Raw genomic sequence first — 12,471 nt, 5'->3', positions numbered from 1 at the left:
ATTCTGTGGTTTTTTTTAAGTTGTTAAATAGGAATGGGCATTCTTTGTGGGTCATAAACTTAAATGTGTCCCCCACCAAGTTTGGTTCACTTGCGTAACTGCTCTGAAAACTCAAGACAAGGCCTCTTTCCCAAGAGGCTGCCGAGGGGAGCTATGTGAGTGTCCCGAGGGTTTACAGTTCTGCTGACGGTTTAGAAATTCACATGAGGGGGGCGCCTGGGTGGCTTAGTCGGTTGAGGTCATGATTTCGTGCTTCTTGAGTTCAAGCCCCACATCGGGCTCTCTGCTGTAAGTGCGGAGCCTGCTTCAGATCCTCTGCCCCCTTCTCTCTGCCCTTCCCCAGCTCATGCTGTCTCTCAAAAATATATAAACATTTAAAAAAGAAAGAAAGAAAGAGAGAGAGAGAGAGAGAGAGAGAGAGAAGGAAGGAAAGAAAGAAAGAAAGAAAGAAAGAAAGAAAGAAAGAAAGAAAGAAAGAAAAAGAAAGTAAGTCACATAGGACAACTGGATTTTTGAGCTATTTCCAGGAAGGGGCTGTGTGTTTCTTGGCAGGTACGTGCCCTGGAACTTTCACGAGCCCCAGCCAGGACAGTACCAGTTTTCTGGGGAACATGATGTGGAATATTTTCTCAAGCTGGCCCATGAGCTGGGACTGCTGGTTATCCTGAGGCCCGGACCCTACATCTGTGCAGAGTGGGACATGGTGAGTGTGGCCAGACCTGGCTCTGCCCGGCTGGTGCACGTGACAGGGGCGGGCTGACTGGCAGGGATCTGGGGCAAAGTGAGTTAAAGCAGTTTAAATAGGTTTCCCGTTCCAGATGACAGGGAGTCTGTGACTGCAGCCGGCATAGGGATCTTTTACCTCAGGGGGTGTCTAGGCAGAGAGGAACAGGGAAGGGTCCGCAGGCGTGCGTCCTCCCCTTGGTGCTCACATAACTCGGTTTCCCCATCGGTTAACGGTACGGGCTCCGTCTACCTCACAGGGTTGTTGTACAATTAAGTGGGATGAGCCGTATAAAAGCTTTGATCATTCTCCAAACACTCCATTCGTGTGATGTCATCTTACTAGTAAAAGGAAGTTATGATCACTGCCGTCCCTGAAAGTTCTACACCACAAAGCCCGCCTCGACTACCCCTTCTTCCCTGAAAGTCTTCTTTTCCCTCACTGCTAAGAGTAATTTCTCTCTGCCTTGAGACCTCGTAATGGCTTCTCCCTCCTTTTGCCCCACCCCCCATCCTAGGGAGGATTGCCGGCTTGGCTGTTACTAAAAGAGTCGATTATTCTCCGTTCTTCTGATCCAGGTAAGTTGTTACGGGTGTCCCGAGAGACTGATGATGTCTTTCGCGACATTTTATACCAAAAGCAGCAGGTATTTTGGAGGCTGGGGTTCTTCTGCACAGACACTTTGGAAGGCTTAGTGGAAGCGTGTTAGTCACTGCCCACTGCAGACTTTGAATGTGTAGGAAATAAGGCTGTCTTGAACCGTTTGACCAGATCTTGCTGATAAACTGGTGACTTTGAACTGGCACTGGGCCCTGTTTGCGGTTGACCGACTGACTTTAATGCTTTCTCTTCCCACTTTCTCAATAATTACATGCCCAGTGATAGCATCTGGCTAATCAAAATGACAGTTCGTTTGTTGACCTTTACAGAGCGATCTGGAAAACGATAGTCTTTTTCTGGCCTTTTTCAACAACTAGAAATTATTTTCGCTGTAAACCCTGATGAGGCAGAAGGTCCCAGTAGCTGCATTTCTGCCTCCTGAAGATGCTGGTCTCGGGACGGTCAGAAGAGCAGCTAACATTGATTGAATCTGCTGTGCGAAAGGCTGGTGTCCTGTGCTCTACGTGTACATCCTTCTTAGTGCATTACCCTCCCGGTTTGCAGTCCCAGCACATTATTCATGTTTTTACCTGTATTACCTCATTTCGTCCTCACGGCCTCTTTACAAAGGGTGCGCTCTGTTATCTCCATTTGCCAGTGTCAGTATTTAATTTATTAAAGCTTCATTTTAGAAAGAAAAAAAACACCCATCCTACTGTGACAGAGAGAAAGACACCCCCTTCAGGCACTCTTTCCTTCATTCAACAAACATGGGCTGGACCAGCCTCCTGCGCTCCAGGCCTGGTGTCCCCGTGGTGGGGCAGATACCATGCATGTGCTCCTTTCCACTGGGAACCCACTGAGCAGATGGCTCCTTGTGGGACAGCTGTTATCACATCAGTGCGTGCAGCTACCCCATCTCAGTCTCGCTGGGTCCGGCATATCCCGATCTCGGCTGCGAGCCCCAGGGTGACAGGGCATCAGTGTGTGTTTGTACTAAAAGGTGTGGAACGGTGCTAAACCTGTCCTCTTTTCCAGATTACCTTGCAGCCGTGGACAAGTGGTTGGGAGTCCTTCTGCCCAAGATGAAGCCTCTCCTCTATCAGAATGGAGGGCCCATTATAACCGTGCAGGTAACCTCAGAGATGAGCACGGGCAGGTGGGGGGCGGGGAAGGCTTTCATCCGGCCGCATCGTACCCGGGAGTGATGCAGAGGTGAGCCTCACAAGTCTGTTTCTCTGCAAGGCAGTGCCACAGCTGGTGATTTTATATAAGTCACACTTTGGGGAGGCATTGTCGTTCACGGCTGCTGTATACTGGACCCTGAGCTGACTGCCCTCCAGACGCCATGCAATTATTCCAACCGATGTCTCTTTGAAAAGAAGAACTCCAAAGGGGTGAAGTGACTTGGCCCGGGTCGCCCAGTGGGCAGGTGGCAGAGTCAGGATTGCATCCTAGGCCCACTGATCCCGTGGCCTGCCTCTTTCTCTAGTGCCACGTTGCCTGTGGCTGAGGGGGTGCAACACGGATTAAAATGATTTGGTGTCTGCCCTGCTTAGGCAGTCAGTTCATGCTGGTTTGAAAGAGGATGTGGTGAACTGGGGCCATTCTGCTTTCTCTCCTGCTTCCTGCCCCCAGTCTCCTCCTTCCATGTGTTCTTTGCTCTGCAAGGATCGGTATATTGTGGGTACATCATGTGCCAAGTATTTTCCATGTGAAAAATTGGGGCACTTGACCTGCAACAATTTGTGATGTTTGTAGAAATTACTTAGGTGAAACTCAAAACCGGGGCGCCTGGGTGGCCCAGTCAGTTAAGCGTCCAACTTTTGCTTTCAGCTCCGGTCACTATCTCATAGTTTGTGAGTCTCGAGCCCCGCATCGGGCTCCGTGCTGTCAGATTCTCTCAGCCCTTTCTCTCTGCCCCTGCCCTGCTCATGTTCTCTCTCTCTCAATAAATAAACTTAAAAACAACAACAATAACACATAAAACCATGTTCATTAGTCATCTGCCAAGGAGCAAATGTAAAAGGGGCTGCATCCTGAAACGGCAAGGGGGTGCAGTGCAACTCCCAGAGAAGTGTGGGCAGGATTTCCTTCTTAGGAACGATACTATGGGCCGTTGTAGGAACGGTCCCTGTGGGAAGGGAGCGTGGCCACCCTCTTGCCCTTCAGGTGTAGGGCAAATGAGGCGGTGAGAAGGCCGACCTGGCCACAGTGGCCATTCTGACCCTGCATGGGGGAGAGAGGCCAGCTCACTGCTCCCGGAGCGCTGAACGCCCCTCCACCCGTCTTGAGTCTGTACTGGTGAAGCTTATAGGAGCCCGTTTTCCCACATGAAGATGTCAAGGCTGCAGGTGAGTGTGGCTTCGCACGAATGGGTCTTCTTCCTTTGTCTTCACCTCGGGTTTTCTCTGGTTTCCCTCGTTTTTAAATCTCTGCTTCTTCCCAAGTCACTTTCAAGCTTCGCTCACAACTTTCCTGTACCTTTTGGTCGTCGACATGCCGCGAGGAGTGTAATCGGACATGAATTCCGCAGAGGAGAGCAAAATTGGCTGCGTGAGGGGCATTTCTTGTGTGCATCCCTTGGACGACCTGAACTTGACTGTGGGTCCTGCCAGGGTCCTGCCGGCCGCCGCCTCCTCTGCCTCTGCCCTTCGCACCTCCCCCCGCTTGAATTCCATAATCCTTTTGCCCCTTGATTACTAAATAAGTAAGTGTGGGGAAGCATGGAAGGATGTAAGAAAACAGAGAAACCATAATTTGCTTCTGGAGTCAGAAGCAAAGCTCTTTACGTTCTGGGGAGATTTCCTTGATTTTTTTTCCCATGCCTTTAAAACATTTCTTTTTACAGAGTCAGTGTAAACTGCCCAGTTTCTTACCTGACTCTTCTTGCTTGAGCCTACGGTCATAAGCATTTTTTCATATCATTAACAATTCTTCGCACTGGCCACCGAATTCATGGTGGCCTCTTGTCCACGTAGGCCCTCCTCTGCCTGGAGGCCTTCCCAGTTGGCTTGTTGGCGTCCATGTGACTCTCAGAGCCCCTGTTGGTGCCTCCGTTTGTGAGGCCCTCCTGACACTTTGTCCACGTTCCTCCCTGACCACTTGTGTCTCCGTTCTCTTCTCCCCACGTGTCTGAGGTCGTACCACACGTGGGTACACCTCACATGCCCCCCCCCAAGTGGTTCTGGAATGGAACCGAAGCCCAGGGGTTAGAAAAGAAGGAAGCTGGCATTGGTTGACAGAACTTGGGCACGCAAAAGTTTCTGTACCAGCTGTCTGTATTTCTCAGTGGGGTGTGCCTTTCACTCAGTGTCATGCCTCTAAGATTCTTTGATATATTGGGTGGAGCTGAAGGTCATTCATCTTATGGCCTTAGAGCAATGTTTCTTAACTTCTTTTTCGTTATTGCCCCTAAAAAGCCTTTTTAGACATCTTTTTAATTAAAATTTTTTTAACGTTTATTTATTTATTTTTTTTTGAGAGAGAGAACACGGGCAGGGGAAGGGCAGAGAGAGAGACACACACACAGAATCCTGAGCAGGCTCCAGGCTCTGAGCTGGTGGCGCAGAGCCCGATGCGGGGCTCGAACCCACAAACCGTGAGATCATGACTCGAGCCGAAGTCAGACACTTAACCAACTGAGCCACCCCGGCGCCCCTGTAGACATTTTTTTCTAATTTCCTGCCCACGAAATTTTAATACTTCTGATCTACTGTAGAAGTGTGTATATCTGTGCTTTACATATAAAAAAAGAGTAAGGTGTTCTTTTCTCCTGTAAGAATCCATTTTTACCTTCTGGGGCATGCCCTGTCGATGGGTGCGTCCCCGTGGAGAATGGGAGAACGCGTGCCCCAGGGCAGCATTTCCCACCCTCGGCACAAGTGCCACTCACTGCACCTGAAAATCCTTCGTTGTGGAGGCTCACAAGCAGCGGGCCCGGTAGCATCCCTTGGCCTCCACCCACCAGGTGCCAGCCGCACGCTCTCCCCCTCCAGATGTGACAACCCAAAGCATCTGCAGACCTTGTGAAACGTTCCCTGGGGGGCAAAATAACTCCTGGTTGAAAACCACTGATGCTGTTGAACGCAGACTGAGCCAATTGGTTACTAAGAACAAAAACAAGAAACGCCCTGAAAGTTTGGCAGTAGGTGGAGCGAACGGCAGTACGTCCTCATCCGGCACTTGCCCTTGTCGCCTCCACGGACGTGTCGCATAGCGTGTTGAAGGTGGGAAGCCAGTGTTATAACTGGTGCGTGTATCATACCAGTTTTAAGAACAGAAGTCACTGTGCTTTATTCCGTATATCTAGGGTGTGCGTGTGTGTGAATCTCGAAGGCTGAGCCAGAATGCCCATAGCAGTTATCTCTGAGTAATGGGATTAACACACGGTCTTTCTAGTTTCTTTGCATTTCCCCACATTGTCTAATATTTCTACCGTGGGAAGGTGTTGTTTATGTCACGTTTGAAGGATCTATTACCCAGTATAGGGTAGAGCATCACTACAATCCAAAATCTGACACGGTGGTTTTGTCTTTCTTATTTTGGTGGAGCGGGAGGTAGGGGCGGTGTTTTCGTGCGGAGTTGCCCTTTGGAAGATGCGAGGACTTGGGCAACGGTCGAGCTTTGGCAGTGGTTGGGCAGGGGCTCAAGCCTGCCTCGAAGGACTCGGTCGGGATCTCCTGACCCCGCCCCTTTGTTAACTTGCAGGTTGAAAACGAATACGGCAGCTACTTCACCTGTGACTACGACTACCTGCGCTTCCTGCAGCGGCGCTTCCGCGACCACCTGGGCGGTGACGTGCTTCTGTTCACCACCGACGGGGCGCACGAGAAGTTCCTGCAGTGCGGGGCGCTGCAGGGCATCTACGCCACCGTGGACTTCGGCCCAGGTCGGTGTTCGCCGTCGCAGAGAACCGCGCCCAGGCCGCGCGGGCTCGGGCGGTGGGCGGTGGGCGGTGGGCGCCGGCCGGCACCCCGGGCCGCGCGTTTGCAGTGGGTACGTTGAGTGAGATTTCCCAAATGCTCCCCGACGGATCAAACGGAGTCAGTAGTGAAGCGCCCCCCTGTGGCTCGCGTTAGTTATTTGAGTGAGGCCGATGGGCCCTTAGGGCGGGAGCTGCTAGGAGCTGCGCCCCCGTGCGCTCGTCCTCCAGGTCGGCTACCGGGAGGGTGGTGTGGCCCCGCCCTGGAATGCGGGGAGCCTCCCTACACGAGCGTGGTCTTTCCGTGGAACTCAACATCGTGACCCTTGCGGGCCGCGGGCCGTCGGGGAGATGCTGCAAAAAGGCCTTGCCTCACCGGTTAGGGCCGTGTCAGCTGCAGGAGGCCCAGCGAGTGCGATTCCGGGGCGGCCGGCGCGGCCCGCAGGCTCCCGGCCGTGACCAGCGTTAAGGGGGCAGCTGTCATGAAGGACAGGACACCCACAGGCAGTGTATGCTCCTGAAGGGGACCCCGGACCGGATTTGCCCGCCTTCCGTCTATCTGTGCTAAGAAGGCCATTCCCGGACAATTGCATTTTTTGAATCAAATCTGTAGATTAGATAACAGGATTGTTTGCATGTTAACCTCCCCCGTTTTTTAAATAATCGTGTTGTGTCTATTTGAAGAATGCTCATGCTCTTCCGGGAATGTATGCTGAAGTATTTAGGGGTAAAGGGCCATCATGCCTGCAACTTATTCACAAATGGTTCAGAGAAAAGTAACTGTACTGAGAGAGAGAGAGAGAGAGAGAGAGACAGACAGACAAACTGATAAAACAAACGTGGCAAAATGTTAACGACTGAGGAATCTCGGTCCTTTGGGAATTCGGGTTCTTTGTTCTCTTCTCACAACTCTTGCGTAAGGTTGAAATTATTTCAAAATAAATGTCAACCTCCCCTCCCCCCCCCCCCCCACAAAAGACCTGCCCTTCAAGCAGCATGAAGGCCCCGCTGCCTTCCTGACAGTGTAAGAGGCTCCACCCCCACGGCACGACCAGCACTGACTTTCTCTTGAGAAGGATGTGTGGAAGGCTGAAGTTGCCTTTTTTATGTATTATTTTTAAAATAATTTTTAAAGTTTATTTTACGTATTTTGAGAGAACGAGCGCGAGCCAGGGGAGGGGCAGAGAGAGAGAATCCCAAGCAGGTTCCGTGCTGTGAGCACAGAGCCCGACGCAGGGCTCGATCCCACAAACCGTGAGACCGTGACCTGAGCCGAAATCGAGAGTCGAACGCCCCAGCGACTGAGCCCCCCGGGCGCCCCTGAAGTTGCATTTTTAAAGAGCTCCTTCTACATTCGCAGAAAAGAAAAGAGCTGGTTTTAAGTGAATGAAGTGTTTCTAGAAACATGAGGCGTTGCTCAGAGTGTTTGGTGATGAAATAACTCGTCTACAAAGAGCTGCACAGGAAGCGGCACTCTGGTTTCCTCCTGCCCTGGCACACTTCCCATCACAGTGATGAAAAGCACGGCATCCTTGTGTCGGGAGAAACAGTTTGAAGGTTATTCTGACTTTGCTGTAGGGCTGATGTGCATGTGGGGTGAGAACACAGTGGCTCCGGCTGTGGGTCGAAGACAGACCAACGTGAGGCCAGTGTGTGTGGGGCAGGTGGGGCTTGTGGCCGCTTCATTCACGTGTGTGGGACGGGGCAGCGTCCAGGGTGAGGTCACAGGACGAGGCCCACGAGAACAGAACTGAAAGATCTGAATGCCACCCGGTGCTTAATGGTGAGACATTTACAGCCATGAGTAAATGAGATTCCACTCTTGACCAGCACGTCCTCTCCCGAGGCCTGGCCTTACAGGGGGCAAGGGGTTATTTCGAGGTCTTGGCTGGTGTCATTTCCACGCCGGGTACCTGCTGTGGGAAGTGGGTCGTGAAGTTCGGGGCCAGCGTACCCTCTGCTCCGGTTAGAGAAATACGGTTCGTGCTTGTTCGTTCACTGCAGGAAGGCAGCCCACGGCCTCCGTGGGGAGAGGTTCGTCCCGTTCAGAGAGGGAAAGGAGACAGAGGGAGCAAGCCCACACACGGGCGTCTTAATGGAGTATTTTAGAAGGAGAACTTAAGAGCAAGTGGCCTGGAGTGGCTGACGATGTACAGATTCAAAATCAGCGTATGCGCCGTGGCTCAGGCATAAAAAGACAATGAGACCACATCTCTCCCTTTGCTTTGTTAATGGCCTGGCACGTAGCTGTGGCATTATCATGTGTGTGGGGGGTGCCGTGGAGGCTGCAAGGAGGTGTCTTCAAAGCAAGCCCCATCCTGTAGGGAGCATCTCGGTCAACCAGATGGGCCTCTCTGTGGAGAGAGAAGGACGCAAAACGTGCGGGGAAACCCAGGTGGAGAAGACGAGCCTGTGACGTGATCTCCTGAGACAAGGCGGTCAGGAAAGACCATAGGGACCTGCTCTGAGAAGAAGTCACGTTCCGTGATCCCCACACATCCTTCGGATGGATGGTGTGAGTCCAGCCTAAAGCTGGCTGGGGGATGTTCCAGGCCCCCTGTGGGCCAAGGGCAGGCAGGGCCTCGGGCTAAAGGTCTGTGCAGGACTCTTTTTACTTGACTTATCATTCCCACGACTGACCTTTCTTCTCCGTCTCGTAACTTCCAGATGCCAACATCACCGCTGCTTTCCAGATCCAGAGAAAGAGCGAGCCCAGAGGACCGTTGGTAAGAACGGGGGGTGAGCTGCGGGTTGAGGCGAGGTTGCTTGCAATAACTAAGGGGGTAGGTCCTTGCCTTTTCCGGCTGCGGAGTCCGCGGCTGGATGGGACCGGGGGCCCGTGGCCCTCTGGGCGCAGTGACAGCAGTGGCGTGGAACACAGTGGGGACAGATGTGCCTGTCCTGCCATGACTCGGGCTCCGCGCTCTTTCGTGCTCCCTCCCGCTCGGCACTGATGGCCCCTCTCACAGGGGGTGTCGTTTTCTCCATTTTCACCGAGGCTCAGGGAACACGTCACTTAGCCAGGGCCGTACAGCTGGCGATGGCCAGGGCCAGCCTCTGAGTTCAGGTCTGTGTTTCTTGAGAGCTCTTTGCGACAGAGCTTCTCCGTCTTTAGTGTGCGTGTGAGTCGCGGAGGAATCTGGGTAAGACGCAGGGCCCGCGTGGGGCCCGAGCGTCGGCATTTCCGACAGGCATCCTGGGGAGCACAGGCTGAGTTCGGGGGCTTTCTGGCATGCCGCAGAGGCAGCCAGGAGGAGGAGGCGACAGGAACGTCCGGGCAGGTCCGCACAGCCCTTCAGCTTCTCCCTTGTCCGTAGTCGTCACCCTTGTTTCTCGGCACAGTTTGAGGGCTGGGGTCCTGTGCCTTCTGTGCAGCCGGCCAGGCTGCCCCCCGCCCGTGCACACAGCCTTTCCTGAACACGGTCTCTGAGCAGTGCAGAACCTGTGTTCACAGACTGGATGGAGCTGTTTCCCAAGCCCTGACACAGGCAGCCCCAGAACACGTCCAGGTTTCTTCTTCCTTCTCCAGAAGGAAGGGCGTGGCAGGGGCGTGCTCTAGAGAGCCGTGAAGTGCCTGGGGTTTGCTTCGCAGAATACTCGGGCAGGTCCGCCTCAGCTAAAGTCAACCTGTGATCTGAAAATCCGGATGGACACAATGGGTGAACTTAGATCTGACAGTTTGGTGAAAATATTTTGCCATCGGATTCTTTTGCCCACCAAAATTTCCTGCCTTGTTCAAACTGGGGGCTGGCTAACAAAATTTTGTTGCGGGTACAGCTTTTCAGGAATACCTGTATTGTTGGCACCTAAAAACTGAGTTTGGGCAGTGACCCTCATTGGTCCCCCAGCTCTGGGCTAAGCAGTACACGTACACGGCCCGCTCTGCCCATCGCTCGGTGGGGTAGATAGGGTGATGGTTCTAGAGAAGTGCCAACGTCTGAAGGTCATGAGTCTGTCCTGAGCTCCCTGTCCTTTCCTCTTTTTAGGTGAATTCTGAATTCTATACTGGCTGGTTAGACCACTGGGGCCAGCCTCACTCAACAGTGAGGACTGAAGTGGTAGCTTCCTCCCTCCATGACGTACTTGCCCATGGGGCGAATGTGAACTTGTGAGTGGTAATTCCTGGAAGGGAGGGCACCCTCCATAGCTATGGGCTCGTAGTTAAGTATGTCTGTTCTCTTGTTTCCTTGCAGGTACATGTTTATAGGTGGGACCAATTTCGCTTATTGGAATGGTAAGAGCAATTTAATGTGTTCATGGAAGCTTATGCTAGAATGTTTCTGGGGCTTGATTTGGGGGTAGGGAGTGCCTACAGACAACTTTTATTTTCTAATATATAGCAATTTCCTAATATATAAGAACTACCTACATAATTTTTAAAATCACGATAATTTTTTCTTAAGGAACAGAACTTGTCCGCTTAGAAAGCCTATTGCTTATTTATTTATTTTCAAGTTTACTTATTTTTTTTTTTAGTAATGGGGCTCCAACTCACAGCCCCAAGATCAAGAGACACATGCTCTTCTGACCAAGCCAGACAGATGCCCCAGAAATCTTATTCTTTAAAAAAAATTTTTTTTTAATGTTTATTTATTTTTGAGAGAGACAGAGAACAAGCAGAGAAGGGGCAGAGAGAGAGACACAGAATCTGAAGTGGGCTCCAGGCTCCAAGCTGACAGCACAGAGCCTGATGCGGGGCTTGAACTCACAAACTGCGAGATCATGACCTAAGCCGAATCGGATGCTGAACTGACTGCGCCCCCAGGTGCCCCCCAGAAACCTTATTGTTTTAAACAAGGTAGCTGGGTAGGTCCCATAGTCTCTGGCTATAGCTTACTTGTTCATGTATTCTGCTGTGATCTATTTTCTTTTCTTTTCTTATTTTTTTTTAAACATTTTGTTTTGTTGAGATATAATTCACATACCATAAAACTCACAATTTTATGAGTCACAGTTTAGTGGTGCTTCGCATATCACAAAGTTGCATACCCATTACCACCACCTAGTTCCAAAACATTTTCACTACCCCAAAAAGAAACCCCTTATCGGAGAAATTCCCCACTCTCTCTCCTCCCGGCCCTTAGCAACCATGAGTCTATACTCTCTGTTGTTGTGAATTTCCCTATTCTGGGCGTTGCTTATAAATAGAATCATATGATATGTGGTCAGCTTTGTGTTTCACTTCTGCCCCTTAGGCAGGTTGAAAAGATGAATCTTTTCAAGGTCCATCCATGTTGTAGGATCCGTACTTTAGTTTTTTTACTGATAAATAATATTCTGTTGCCCGGATATACAACATCTTGTTTATCCAGATGTCAAATTGATGGGTATTTGAGTTGTTACCACGTTCTGGCCATTATAAATAATGTTGCTATGAACGTTAACATGTAAGTATTCATTTGAATCCCCGTTTCAGTCTTTTGGGCGTGTACCTAAGAGGGCGTTTGCTGGATAATAGGGTAACTAACTTTTAAGATCAGAGTTTGAGGAGCTGCTATACTGTTTTCAAAGTGGCTGTACCCTTTCCCATTCCTGGATGGTCTCTCCCTTTTTATCAGGAAAAACTATGAAAAATTCTCTTCACTGCCATTGATTTTTGCAGGCAAGTCATGCTATATTAGCCTTTTTCTCAGGCTCTTTCCTCACCCCTCTCCGCAGCTGCCCTTTCTCTCTGAATCACTGAGGATGCCCCCCAGTGCTGAGTTTTGGAAGCTTAATTTGGCCTGAACCTCCCAGGATCTGTCCCTAATGAACAGCTCTCTTCTGTGCGAGGTGGGATGGGCTGGCAGGCCTTGCCTACAAGTGTTACTGTTACTAGTAACTAACATCATTAGTGTCACTAATATCATCACTGTTATTAGAGGCAAGAAGGGAGATACTGCAAAACTCAGATGTCACTTCTTAAAAGATCACCGTATGCCAATTGAAGTTTTAGATCATGTCTGTGTGCCCGTCTTCTCACTAGAAACAGTTAAGATTTTGTGGCGCCTTTTTCATTCAGTAGATAAGGATTCCACCTGCTTTCCATTCGTGGAATGGTACCAAGCATCCAGTCCAGGAATGAAGACTGATATTTGGGGGGAACTTTGTAGCTCACGATACAATTTTTTTTATCTTGTACTATTTTACATAAAATGATACATTCTTCTTTTTTGAAAATTTAGATCTATAAAAACAACCACTCAGAAAATGGAAGTTGTCTTCAATCCCTTGCCTTGCTCCT

At 50.6% G+C, this 12,471-nt stretch overlaps 1 protein-coding gene across 1 annotated transcript in view; it reads left to right on the top strand.

Moving 5' to 3' along the window:
• The window catches only part of GLB1 (galactosidase beta 1), an 85,417-nt gene that overhangs the window by 25,684 nt on the left and 47,262 nt on the right, over window positions 1-12,471 (top strand). The window contains exons 3-9 of the mRNA XM_042957161.1: window positions 553-703; window positions 1,242-1,302; window positions 2,363-2,457; window positions 6,035-6,215; window positions 8,916-8,974; window positions 10,235-10,356; window positions 10,442-10,483. Coding sequence (XP_042813095.1) covers window positions 553-703; window positions 1,242-1,302; window positions 2,363-2,457; window positions 6,035-6,215; window positions 8,916-8,974; window positions 10,235-10,356; window positions 10,442-10,483 — 711 coding nt within the window. The remainder of the gene's footprint in view (window positions 1-552; window positions 704-1,241; window positions 1,303-2,362; window positions 2,458-6,034; window positions 6,216-8,915; window positions 8,975-10,234; window positions 10,357-10,441; window positions 10,484-12,471) is intronic.

The sequence above is a fragment of the Panthera tigris genome, chromosome C2 (genome assembly GCF_018350195.1).
Source record: "Panthera tigris isolate Pti1 chromosome C2, P.tigris_Pti1_mat1.1, whole genome shotgun sequence".
Taxonomy (NCBI): Eukaryota; Metazoa; Chordata; class Mammalia; order Carnivora; family Felidae; genus Panthera; species Panthera tigris.
Note: the sequence above shows the minus strand (reverse complement) of the source record. Positions and strands in the feature narration are given on the sequence as shown.